This window comes from Acanthopagrus latus, chromosome 4 (genome assembly GCF_904848185.1).
Source record: "Acanthopagrus latus isolate v.2019 chromosome 4, fAcaLat1.1, whole genome shotgun sequence".
Classification (NCBI taxonomy): Eukaryota; Metazoa; Chordata; class Actinopteri; order Spariformes; family Sparidae; genus Acanthopagrus; species Acanthopagrus latus.
The window spans coordinates 26,616,004-26,630,189 of record NC_051042.1 but is presented as its reverse complement, the minus strand read 5'-3'; the positions used below and the strand labels follow the sequence as shown (position 1 = coordinate 26,630,189).

Genomic DNA, 14,186 nt, shown 5'->3' with positions numbered 1-14,186 from the left:
TATTATGTTCACACGCACAGACACACATACACACATACTGAGCACAGAGGAGTCCCCTGGGGAGAATCTCCTCATGGTCTTAATTAAGCAGTTTCCTCCTTAACGACATGGAGAGGACTTCTCTAATAAATTACACACTCACACACACACACACACACAGACACACACTGATTAGACTCTCTTCCCTGTAAAATAATTTTGTCCTTTTTGTCTAGTTTCATTTTAGTGTTTTATTTCTCATTTGCTGAAAAATCTATGAAGTGCTTTTGGACACCAGCAGTACCAGACGTCTCTGCATTGAATCTGACTTTTTGGTTAATGGACAGCTATCAATGTAAGCAGGCTGCTAACTAAGGCTGTGCACTGACTGTATGTTGTTACAGTTGTAATGAAATGACATCAGCCCTGTTGGAGCATGGATTGTGTGATTTAGGGACAAAATATGAGATGTCTGCCACAGAATGATCCACATCTTAAATCTTATTTTCAATTAGATTTAAAGTGGGCCACTAAAAGTCTTCTTTTTCTTAAAATTTCTTACTTGGCAGGTGAAAAGAAGATCCACCAGAGCTGTCTTAATGCTAATAAAGAAAACATGGTTTGTTTATATGTTAGCAAAATCATATTATTACGGAGAAGAGGGTGCATGATGGTTTACAGTCAGACTAAAATATTGTGATAGTCGAGATTATTTTAAAAGCATCTTGTTTCCTGTCACAGTTGATTGTGTTTGTCTCCGGTGATAGTTACCCCTTAAATCTGCTCTTGCACTGCCAGTGGCACCCGCAGTTAAACCAAAAGTCTGATCCCACAGCAAGTATTCACACACTCCAGTGCTGCAGAATGTTGGCTTCTGATTTGATTTCAGTCTAGTTTGATGTTAACCACCACCTCAGGACCAGGCCTTTGCTCTCAACAAAGCTAATACAACCTGCCAGGTAATAGTAGGCATCACCCCAACAAAGCCTCGAGTCGGTCAGCAGTGAAAAGTTCAGTATGACTGCTCCACCTCACTGTAGCACAGGACAGCCTGCATTATTCACTACTTATGTATCATTCATACACCCGCGTCTGTGTATTAGTGTGTGTGTGTGTGTGTGTGTGTGTGTGTGTGTGTGTGTGTGTGTGTGTGTGTGTGTGTGTGTGTGTGTGTGTGTGTGTGTGTGTGTGTGTGTGTGTTTCAGACAGAGGCTACAGAGGACATCAATGGAGAAGTACAGCTGTCAACCAGCAGCTGTTGAATTGCTGGTCTTGCTTAGTCTCAAACTCAAATAACAAACAGCCTCCTACACACATCTTAATATATAATATTTTTCTTTTACATGAACTCTAGACTGAATTAAAAGTTATCATATGGACACTTCTACATACACACACACACACACACACACACACACACACATCCAAAGTAATTGAACATTGTGGGGTTTATGCCATCATCCAGACAAATCTCTCTCCCTCTGTTTTTGTCTCTTTCAGCCTCTGTTTTTCTTTTTTTTTTATACACTACTTTTCTCTTTCCTCTCTCGCAAGGTCCCTGTCCCACCTCCATCCACTTCTCTTTGTCGATCACGGTCTCTCTCTCTCCTGCTCTCCGGGGTCTCAGTTTAAATAATGTCTCAAATCGACTAGAACAATGACATTCCCTCAGCATGCATCTCTAATCAGCTCTCTTTCTCTCTCTGTTTGTCTTTCGCTTCATTTCACTCTACTCCCCCACACTCTTTATTGCCTCGCTTTCTAAGTATTTAATTCATCCCTGTTTGCCTCTCATGTTTCATCCCTCTCTTTCCTCCATTTTTCCAGCCGTCTCTCCTCGATCTGTTTCTTTTCTTCTCGTTCGTACATAAAGTAGTTCTTTTGTGTGAGAGAGATGGAAATGAGCAATGTGGATGTATTTGTGTGTGTGTGTGTGTGTGTGTGTGTTATGTAAATTAATCTCTACAAGAGCTCCTGTGACAGACATTGGAGTGTGTGCAATTTGTGTATGTGCCTATGCAGAGTCCTTTTTTGTGTGATCATGTGTGTGTGTGTGTGCCTACTTTTCTCCCAAACCTGCCCATGTCATCTCTCTGAGTGAATATTCAGGACCTTTCTTCTGTCTCTGTAATATTGGAGCATAAAAGGCTGTGGGGAATATTAGCGTTTAATATTGCATGCGTTCTGTTGACTTGGATCGGCCTAGCACCATGACGGATGTTGTACTAATCTGCAGAATTTCCACAGTGACATTAAAGTGACAGAAATGCTCAGACATGTGTCAAGATGATCAACGGGGGCCCTGGAAGACGCACACTTAAACTCTCACGCGCACACACTTAAACACACATGCATACACAGGCACACACTCTCTCTCTTTCTCTCTCTCTCTCTCTCCACCACTTTCTCACTCTGTCTTTTGATTCTTTCTTATGTGCACTCTGTGTCAGACTTGATCTCTCCTTCTGTCACTCTGTCTCTGTACGTCTCTCCACAACTGATGGATTCAGTCATGTCTGAAAGCTATATCATAAATAGTATTGTACATCGCGTCACACTGTCTTTTTGGTGTTGTACAATGTCTTTTGTCATTGGACGGCATTTTTGGGGGGACATGATGATGTCTGCTATGAGTGTAATAGCAGTAAAAAGTCAACTGTAAAATGCAGCCAGCTTGTGTGTGTCTTGGAGCACACTTTAAGTTACAGGGTGTGTGTAGCTGGGAGACATGCAGGCAGGACGTCCAATTATTTTCTTCAGGCAGAAATGAAATGATTCTACGGACTAACTGGAGGCCTTCGAAAGTAATTTCTGTACCATTTCTAACTTACTGTCCATTTTACAGTTAGTAAATCCGCTCTCTCCCCTCTGCGTCACCACATGAATAGGGAGCAGTAATTGTCAGACATAGCAGCAAACAGAAGGATTCTGCTCTCTACATGTTCACAAGCTAACAGGGCCACAGATATTATGGAGTTCTCTGTCCTGATTGGATAAAGTGAGCGAGGATACCAGGAAATTTCTTTTCTTTTTTACTGCATGAGCAGGGGGAGGAGAGACATGGGTTACTGACCAAACACTGTATAAAAGTGAATACTGTTGGAATATTGAGCTATTTAATACCTTTAAACCATCCATGGTTAAGATTATGCACAGGTATCTGATTTGTGGGATTTTTTTGTGTGTGTGTGTGTTTATTTATAGATTCTGAAATGGCTGCTGTGTGTATGTTTTTTCTGTGTTTGCATCTGTGTCTGTGATGGATATTGATGGCTAGTGACGTTAAGTAGCGTTGTCCAGCTCTGCTTCAGCAGCAGATTTTCACCTACGCTGGGGTCAGCCGGGTTAACTTCAGATACTCACAACATGGCCGTGTACACACAAACATGCTCGCACACACACCCACCAGTGGCATGACCTTTCCAGTGAAAGCGTGAAATTGGTCATGGCATTTAGGATAAGATGAGTTGCTCCAGCAGATTAACACACACACACAGAGACACACGCACGCACACACACACAGATGCTTGTGACAGGCCATCTGAATGTCCACATATCCATTAGTAGTAGCTCCTCACTCAGCAGGTTTTGTCGAAACATTCAGAGTGAAAATAAGATGTTACCCTTTACCCAAGACAGTCCACCACACACACACTCAGACACACACATTTATGCATTCAACCAGACTAGGAAAGAAATGTTTGGCGAGCTATGAATAAGGTTTGAAAAGTGGCAAATTAACAACTTTGGCATTATGTATAAACCAGTAATGGCATAACTTGCACTACGTACTGCATTCATCGCCTAAATGATAATGTCCTTAACGCAAACCTTGGATTTAATTCTGACTGAAGGTTTTGAATAAACTAGAACATGTACAGAGTTCAGAAAACATATCAGATATCTAGTTTGTTTTAATCTGTTGCATCATGATCTGCAGTCATGATTTTTCACAAGATGACAGCATGCTCTGCAACAAAAGTCCCAACAAGAGTTTAAAGAGATGGACAGACAGACGTTGTCATCAGCAGAACAAAATAAATTACTAATGGTCTATCATGGCTATAAAGTGATATTAAACAGGACAGGCTATTTGCACAAAGATAAAAGCAATGGAATTAAAGCCATGTACTCTCGGCCTATAGTATGTGCTGTCCTTTTTTTGCTGCTGGTACTCTGTGTGGATGATGGCGCGCCATCAAAACCTTTTGTATGAAGAAGAGAATGAACGTGTGCAGTTTTCTTTTAACTCCCAAACACCGGTCCCTCGACTAATTAGCAGGCTGGGAGAGAGGGAAGGTAACGCAATGTTGAATGAAAAGAAAAGAGATGGAAGAAAAAATCCTCTCCCTTTCATTTGGTATGGTAATATTTCCTGCTCACATACTCTCCGTGGCTATGAGAACAAGCGGTTGGGGGACGGTAGAGACAGGGGGAAGTGAGTGAGGAAGGGGAGAGGCAGGAAGCCCGGAGAGATGTACAGAATGATTTGTTTTTCAGGAAGAGAGGAGATGGAAGAGGAAGTAAGGGTGGGAAGATGGAGGAGGCACAGAGGTAGAGGAGACGAAAGAGGAATGAAAAGAGAGTGAGAGATACGGAAGAGAAGAACTCACTACATCTCGCTCTTCAACTCATCCCCAGCGGATGAGACGAAGAGTGAGATGTGGTGAGAGCTTTCAGTTCGAGGTGCCGAAAGAAAAGTGCCTTTGATATGTGAAACGTTTTGGGGCACGGAGCCGCAGATCGACAGGCGGGCAACCACAAAGACAGATGGGCAGGAGGGGAGAAGCAGCACGGACAAACAGAGAGGCAGGTAGTTACTGTAGGTGTGACATCAGATAGATTTAGAAGCCAAACAACATGACAGACAGGTGAGCGCGAGACAGACAGAACAAACGGGAACATGCCAACATCCCTTCACTCCTGTGGAATTACATGTCCCGAGACACACTCTGCTGTACGTGTGTGTGTGTTTACACGCTTGTTTCTTTTTCGTCTTGTGTTTGTGTGTGCATACGTTATATCTCCAGAGAATCTCCCGCTGCTTCATTAGATCCTCTTAATAATCACCCAACAGGGAGCGGCACTCGGGACTCACACACACTCACACACACACATGCACAAACACAAACTCCTGTATATACAGATATGCAAACCCTGTACATCTTGAAAGTTCTGAAGAGCGCAAGTGTTTGTTTCTTGAACCATCTTTATAAGCAAGCTGACAGTCCATATTTTCCAGCTGTTTTCAAAGTTGTCTGTTAATTTAATCAGTGTTTGGCCACTGCTAAACAAAGCTCTGTGATAGTGTCATGTTAAATGTCCGTTGTGTAGGATTTAGGACGATCTGTTGGCAGAAAATGGGACATTATGTTCATACTTATTTTTTTCATTTGTATGAAATCAACTGAAACTAAAAATTGTTGTGTTTTCCTTACTTTTGAATGAGTCTTTTATATCTAGAGAGGGAGCAGGTCGTTTTTCACAGAGTCCACCATGTTGCACCTCCATGTTTCTACCGTAGCCCAGAATGGACACTGACAAACATTATAAACTCAACAGGGCACCTCTAAAAGCAAAGATTATGATAACTGTCACATCGATGTTAGTTTCTTGGTTTCCATCTGGTCCTGGGTCTTGTGCTGTGTTGTATCTACACTCAGGGCCTTTTGTCTTTGTCGAGTTCTAACATTAATTTTATTTCATTATTATTATTTTATTGTCCTCCTCCTGTCCTTGTCTTTTTCTCGGCCCCACATGTCTCGCTCACACACTTGTGGATTGTTTTCTTTATCTGTTACTTGTCTTCCTGTCCCTCCAGTCTTAATCTTTAAAACACAAAGGGAATCTTTTTCTCATTTCTCTTCCCATCAGTCCTGCATTTTTCCCATCCTCCTCTCCCTTTTCTCTCATACACAAAATAGGAGCCTTTCCCCCCACTATTTCCATCTCCCCCTTCCCCCTCTCTTCCCCCCTGCCCCCCCCCCCTCCTCTGTGTGTCATACATAATGGGCCCAGTGCAGGTCTGCATGTGTCACACATGGGAGGAACTCCTGTGTTTTTTAATACATTTTTAATCCCGCCATTTGATGCCCCCCTTGTCCACCATAATTTGTACTGACTGCTGAACAAAATCAAAGGGCTTGTACTCGCTGCTTCTCGCCTCTGCTGCTCTCTGCTACAGAAAAATGCATTTTTTATATCACTTTTTTCCCTCCCTCCTCCCCCTACACACACCTTGGTATGTTTATTTTGACATGAAAGTGGGCCTGTGTGAGAGCCCTGGCTGTTGCAAGTCACTCCTCATTAGCAGTCTGATTTCCCTATGCTGTGTGTGTGACTGTGTGTGTGTGTGTGTGTGTGTGTGTGTGTGTGTGTGTGTGTGTGTGTGTAAATGTTCTGGCTCTTTATTATAAAGTAGAGAATACCTCTGTGTTTTCTATTCAGTTATGTGTATTATTCTTCTCTCTCTTTAGACTTAGATTTACACGGCCGGCTGATTTTTCTCTCTTTATATTTCCCTCTCTCTTATTCTGTGTCTTTCTTTCGCACTGTGTCTGTCTCATTCTCTGTCTTTGTTTAAAAAAAAAGAAGCATCTCACTTACCATGGGACCATGTTTCTATGCTACATCCATGCATAGAACATTATTTTCAAGAACTGCACATTTTTGGACTTTTTTTTTTTAATGCCATTGATTTCACCAATCATTGCATACATTCCTAGTCACTTGTCAGAGGATGTCTTTGTTTTTACCTCCATGGCTTGAATTAATTGAAATGTATACTTTGCGTTGTATTCCAGTATATGGTGAAGTGCTTTTGATTTGTTTTATTAAACCTGCTTATTGTGTTGCCATTGTATGTGCGTCCATTCTGAGTCTGTTATTGCATCTATTAGCTTTATAACTAGGTCAGATTCTTTGAGAAAGACGATTTTAAGATCACAGTAGCATGCTCAGGTATTAGGATTCCTGTTAACATTGCTAATGTTAGCTAATTAGATAACGTTAACATGGCCAGCTAACATTACTACAGTACAGTATGCTGGGCGTACACTGTAGAAGTGAGTCATTTTTACATTGATTTCCCCACAAACATGGCAGAGACTCTTGACATTGACGGAACACAGATACCACGTGATACCAACAGTGTCATACAGTTGGCTCACAAATCTTGTTAGAAGTTGGATCCAACTGTTAGAATTCTTTCACAAAGATGAACAAAACTATCATTTTGAACCTGACACATTTATTCACAACATTCACAATCACGATTATGTTTTTAAGGAAAAACAGATTCTTTGATTATTCTGCAGGTTTCTATGAGCTCTGTATATGATTTCTTTTTTGAAAAGTGATTTGTCTACATGAAAATGATATCAGTATGGCATTTGAATTAATTCACATAACAACTAAGGCAGCAGATCTAAAAAGTGTGTTCTATTAGACTGTAATTTAAAAAAATGTATGTCTGTATTTATGTACATGTAACTGTTTTTCTACAGTGCCAGCGTTGTGCACCCCTCTATAATGACAAGCCGTTCAGGTCAGGTGACCAGCTCCAGCCTATGAACTGCCGGTCCTGCCAGTGTCACGGCCACGCCCTTTCATGTCATTACGATGTCGGAGTTGATGACCAACCAGACGAGCACTATCGTGGAGGGGGAGGCGTCTGTGACAACTGCACACACAACACATCGGGTACAGTGTTCAGTTTACTAATTATCTTTTTCCATTTTATAAGAACTACATCAATTCAATAAGCAGGTGTTTTTAATGTTTTTTAACCAACATTCATGTTAAAGCACTTTGAAACAATTACAGACCAGATGTCTTACATTTTCTGGTGCTTCTTTTTTGCATTTCAAGATCTTGAGCTAGAAAATAGCATTATGCTGAACTGTATGCTTTTTTTGTTTGTGCGTGGGTGTGATATTTATGTCAAAACAGATATAAACAAATGCAGCTGTTCACAAGTCTGTATCACAGTTCTGACAAACACAGATACAATATATGTACTACTCAAATCTTACTATTTTAGACCATGCCAATTGTAGTAAGGACAAAGAAGTCTTAAACCTGGGCTTCCCAAACATGAACATTTCTCTCGATCTGTGTTAGGTCTCTGCCTTTTGCTTTTACTTTATTTCTGTCCGTCTCATCCTGTTTATGTCACTGTTAGGTAAGAACTGTGAGCTGTGTATCAGTGGGTTTTTCAGACTGGAGGAATCTGATCCTACTTCACATGAGGTGTGTCAGCCTTGCGACTGTCACACTGCTGGAACAATCAATGGCAGCATGGAGTGTGCCCAGGTACACACAAATAAAGAGAACAACTTTTTCATAAGTAGTTCTGATGATTTAAATGTTTTTTAATTCAGTTTCTTGATTTGCACATCTGTCTCTCTCTTCTTCTGCGTTTTTCTCACCTCTAGGTTGGAGGTCAGTGTCAATGTAAGGTTGCAGTAATAGGTCGTCAGTGTGCCGACTGCTTGCCTGGTTGGTACGGTCTGAAAGCCGCAAATCCTGACGGCTGCATCCACTGTAACTGCAGTGACATTGGCATCATCAGCACCTCAACAGGCGGAGTTCTCAGTTGCAACCAGGATACGGGACAGTGCCAGTGTAAACCCCATGTCAGAGGTAAACTGAGATTCTAGTTTTTCTTCTTTTATTCTGGTGACACGACAGTGCGTTGCCAATGCTGTAGTAGTGCTTTGCATTGTATTTCTTGGAGACATTCTTGTGTCGGAGGAGACATTTGATCAGTGCTTGAACTTGACTGATTATGCAGTGTAGTTTAAAAGAAAATAGCTCCTACATGAAACTGCTCACAACAAAGTCTTTTGATTGAGGAACTAGGTTGCTGGTGTGTTTTTCAGCACCACAAGCCGAGTGCCATCTAGTTCTGTTATATTTTAGAGAAAGCAGATCACTCTACAGCAGATATCTCCAAAACTTGGCAACTCACACCATAGCACTACACGCAAGAGTAAAAATATGTACTGTTAATTTTGTGGGATCTTTCCCTTTAAAGGCAGCGTCAATATGCTCGCAGAATTTGGCATTTTACCACAGCAACATAACTCTCAACATGTCCTCTCCCTAAAAATAGTTTCTATTCCAAAATGTCCCCAAGTACTTTGTTATTTTGTGCTTTTCATCAGAACAGTTACTCTGTTTAATTGTCCAGTAATGGCGTCTTAATTAATACATAGGCACAGCTGCTCATTGGGGTGCACACAAAGGCAAGAGTGGATATACTGGGCGCACACCAAAACAGACACGCGCATACACACGGACATAAATGCACACACATCCATATCCCAAAGTGTTTTGCCAGCCAAAATAAACAGGCTTTTCTGCTGGCGGTGCTTCCAGCCGTTGTGCTTCTCTTTGTGATAAATGGTTTCACTCTCTCCCCTGTGTGTCTTTGAAGAGCAGACTCGTATGAAATGCAAAACCGGCCAACGCTCCTCAACTCAACGCATCATGGTTATTGCTAAGCCTCACTATCAAGGGCCTGCGGTTGTGCATGTGAGGGCGGGCATGTGTATGTGAACTGGTAAATGTGTGTAAGAGTGTCTGTTTATGGCTATGTATAGAAGGGAGAGAGAGATGTGATGGTGTTCTTACGTACTTTTGTCTTTGCCTCACTGTATCTATAGTATGAGTCCAAGAGTTTTTTTGGTGTGCTTGTACACATTTCTGTGTGCCTGCATTTGTGTGTGTGTGTCTGTGTCTGTGTGTGTATGCGCATGCATGCCATCAAGGACTAAGCTGGTATTTAATTCTCTAATTCAATGCCAAGTTGATTAAAACAAACTGCTGCAGCCCCTTGTATTTTTCACACTCCGTCTTACAAGACCCACTTTCATTTTTTTCTGTCCTTGTTTGTTTGGTTGCTCCCACAGGTATTTTTCAGAAATGAGATTTGATTATGGCAATTTATTACCGCCAAGCTGATACTTTGAGTAGAGCAATGGCAGGCACGCTTCAGAAGGACGGAATTGAAATGTGTGCGCACAGACACGGATACACACATGCAGGCACACGCGCACACTCATAACAAGGTGCCAGAGTGCAGTGTGTACATAATAGTGTTTGAAATGGTGATGCATGAGCCTGTTAACCAGCTGGCTACTGATAAAAGGGCTGGGCCATGTCCCGAATGCACGCACACACATATGCATGCGTGCACACATGCACACCCCAACACAAATTCACCTCCTTCCTGTCCTGATCTAATATCTTCTAACACTTTCTGTTCTCTAATGTTGGCAGTTTTCTTTCCTTTTTGTCGTCTTCTGACTTTCCTCATTTTTTCATCTCCTCTCTGTAATCTGCTCAGTTGCTTCTTTTACAGTGTTGCAACTTGTAAATGTTTAAAATGTAGATAAAAAATATAATTACTTTGCCCTCCACTCCTTTCATAATGTATGTGAGATTCTTTATAAATTATAAAGTTTTAGAAGGGAAAAATTCCCACCAACTACAATATATCACAGCATTGTTAGGGTTGTAAGCATCATTCTGTCAGTCAGTGTATTTATTACCAACACAGCCGACGTGCATGTACACCTCAACACACACGCACAGAGACATATCTTCACTGCACTATTATGAAATATGATCTACGGAGAGAAATACATTCATATCTATAAAATCATTAAAGTGGGCAGACTAGGGGAAATGCCAAGTGTACACTGAGTGGAACACACACTCTCACACGCACACACACACACACACTTGGTCATGTGCACTAACACAGATGTACAGGTTTGCTCTCATGAATGTATGTTGCGCACACACTCATTCACACCCACCCACGTACGAACACACACTCCCTCATAAACGGCCGTGGTGACTGCGTTGCCCCCAGGCATCCATTTAGGGACAGATTGCCTGTCATGGAATACGTATGGCATATTCAAATAAGCCCCGCTCGCTCACACTGCATATCATAGTTTAACTAGCCTTATAGCCTAGCACTGCTGCTGAAGCTGTAAAACCTCCAACAGTCTGATCAGTTTGGGTGTTTGCTATTATATAGCAATTATAACAAAGAGCCAAAACTGATTCAAGACATAATTTGCCACAATTTCAAGATAAAATGCTGAGCTGACAGATATAAATGCTAAATTTAGTGAATGCATGAATGCATGAAGAGCATTGACTGAACTGGAGCTGTTAATTGGTTCATTTCACTTGCTTTACTGCATATGGTCCTTTGACATGGGAAATCTAAAGAGATGTTAATATTTAGAGTATGGAAGGCCTTAAATGTTCACATTCATCTCCATAATAATAACAATAATAATAATAATAATAGTATCTTAATGTTCAACAACACAAAATGTTTTGAAACTTGTTAATAAAGAGTAATTCCGGGTCAAAGATACTGTTTTTCCTCAACTTGAGAACATTTAGCAAACAATGACAGGATGCACTAGGGTATTTCACAAAATTGCAACCTTCTTTATTATATTTTACAGACTAACCAGACTAACAGCTGTTGTGTTACTTTTTCTGTTATTTGTATGTGTACCTTTAACTCTTAAGGCGACAGGGTGGGGTGTGTTGGTGGGTTTAGGTTCTGTATTTTATGTTTTTATTTTCTTCCTTTCTATGTGTTTTTTTTAAAAAGGCTCACATTTGTGTGCATGTTCTCATTCTTATGTGAACTAATAATACTTTCTTATATATATTTTTATTAAAGAGCTAATAATATTTTCAATAAATTGGTTTTGCAAATAATATAAGGAATATTTCTAAAAACATAATTTAGGGACAAACACAAAACTCACCTTTTATTTTTACATTGGATGGTTAATTCACTATTATATTTATACTCCTCCATCCATCTTTACATCCCTCCATCTCCTCTTTTTCTTTCCCTCCATTCTTCTCCTGTACTTGCTTAATTTATTTATTTTCCCGCTCAGTGAAATTAAGTGTTTGGCCTTAGGTGAGTGATCCATCATATGTAGAGGGCCTGGCCCTAATGATGGCAGTTTTATACACTCACCCACCATTTCTCTTGCTCCCTCTCACTAACACACATACACATTTACGCACACGCATGCCTATAAACAGAGAAAGGCTCGTTGGTGAGCAACCCATCATCAAGTCAGTTTTTTTAAATTAAAAAAACATTTTTTTTTCCTCTCCAGGTCTTTCTTGTGACCGCTGTGAGTTTGGTTATTGGAACCTGTCCCACCCAGATGGCTGCGTCCCATGTGACTGTGACCCCCTGGGTTCCCTCAGCCCGTTTTGTGAGCCTGAGGGGGGGCAGTGTGAGTGTAAACCTGGGGTGGGTGGACGGCGCTGTGACTTCTGTGGCAGGGGGTCCTATGGTTTGAGACTGGAGGGATCCTGTGCCCCCTGCAACTGCTCACAAGAAGGGACAGTACGTGGGACAGACTGTGACCCTCACACAGGACAGTGTGTTTGTAAGGCAAGTTAACAAGTATACTTTTTAAATATTTTTACCATTATTTATCACTATAATGTCAACTAAGCACAACTTTGCTATAATGGCTGTGTTAAAAAATTAGCAAGCCTTTTCATATTGGAAACAACAAAGACAGACTCCCCCCGGCGGTTTGTCTGAAAAGTGAAGCCAGTGTACAATAGACCTACATCCTTTTTAAGGCCAGCAGAGGCCAACTCCATTGGTTTCATAAAGTCTTAATTTCTAGTTTCAAGTTTTCCTCAATGCAGCATGATGTAAATTATCTTCCAGTTTAGAGTAAAATAGACGACAAAGCAGGGTGTGCTTTAAGGTGGGGTTACCTTGACGTTCCACACTCTCTTCCAAATATTGTCACTTCTGCCTCCAAAATACCAAGATGACAACAGCCGTAATGCCAAACTGGAGGCATAGAAATGCTATTTTACAAACCGGTGGGTGACCAATGGTCTTTTTCACATCCTCCCATCTTTTGTACACTATACATCCCTTTTTCTGTCCTCTTTTCTTTTAGGAACATGTGGAAGGCCTTCTCTGTGACTCTTGTCGTCATGGTTACCACACCCTTGAGCAGCGCAACTCCCTGGGCTGTCTGCCGTGTGCGTGTGACATCCGCGGCACTCTGCCAGGGGCTGTATGTGATATGTGGACCGGACAATGCCCGTGCCGAGAGGGGGTGGAGGGCGCTCGCTGCACCAACTGTGCCCACAACTACTACAACAGGAGTTTACACCTCCCGAGTAAGAGAGTAGAGAATCAGTTGAGAGACAACGTAGTTGCTGTAATTTGGATGTAAAGTGGACACACGTTGCCCATTGTTATATCATAAGGTCTTAAATCTTAAATCTTGTCTGCTCTCTGTTGTTGTGTTGTGTCCCATCAGTGGGGTTGTCCCACGGCTGTGTACCATGTACCTGTGACCCCAGAGGGACGGTGACGGGGTCAGTGTGTGACAGCGCCACAGGGCAGTGTGTTTGTCTCCCCACACGCTATGGACAGGATTGCAGCGGCTGCCGACCTGGTGAGTGTGTTTGGATTAACACAGGATAGATGACAAATAGAGTCTGAGAAAGTTAAAGAGTGATTGGATAAAAATGTAAAATTGAGAGATTACTTCCCAAAAATGGTGGAGAATGGTTGATGGTAGAGGACAGTGGTAAGGTAATTTGTTCCTTTGTGTGTGTGTGTGTGTGTGTGTGTGTGTGTGTGTGTGTGTGTGTGTGTGTGTGTGTGTGTGTGTGTGTGTGTGTGTGCGCACGTGGTTGTGTGTGAGAGTGCGTGTGTATATTGGCATATGTCCCCTGCCAGATCTCCACTCAGTGATTGTCCTGTTGTTGCCAGGTCTGAACAACAGCGCCATAGAGGGGAAAGATTGCTTCTTCTCACTCATCTCACTCTGTTTTTTTGTGTGTGCTTTACCTCATGACATTGTTTGTATGTGTGTGTGTGCGTGTGTGTTTGTGTGTGGTTAGCCTTATGGGACAAGAGGTAACAGATGTTGTATTGTGTCTGTAATGGAGAAGAACCAACAGCATCGTCAGGGTTACTGTAACACAAGTTGTGAATGGATGTATTGATGGAAGGATGTTAGAAAGAGTAACAGAGGACACAGGATAATAGTCTTTGTCTCAACAATACCCACAGAATCAAATAAAAACGTGTCGGAATATATTTCTGTTATTCCATTAATTTGTCACATTTGCCAAGCTCCATTCCTACAAATTATACAAATAAT

The 14,186-nt window shown here is 41.6% G+C and overlaps 1 protein-coding gene across 1 annotated transcript in view; it reads left to right on the top strand.

Moving 5' to 3' along the window:
* Positions 1 to 14,186, top strand: part of ush2a (Usher syndrome 2A (autosomal recessive, mild)) — a 186,788-nt gene that overhangs the window by 29,799 nt on the left and 142,803 nt on the right. The window contains exons 12-17 of the mRNA XM_037096057.1: positions 7,485 to 7,680; positions 8,162 to 8,292; positions 8,415 to 8,622; positions 12,153 to 12,436; positions 12,966 to 13,191; positions 13,335 to 13,472. Of these exons, the coding sequence (XP_036951952.1) occupies positions 7,485 to 7,680; positions 8,162 to 8,292; positions 8,415 to 8,622; positions 12,153 to 12,436; positions 12,966 to 13,191; positions 13,335 to 13,472 (1,183 nt within the window). The remainder of the gene's footprint in view (positions 1 to 7,484; positions 7,681 to 8,161; positions 8,293 to 8,414; positions 8,623 to 12,152; positions 12,437 to 12,965; positions 13,192 to 13,334; positions 13,473 to 14,186) is intronic.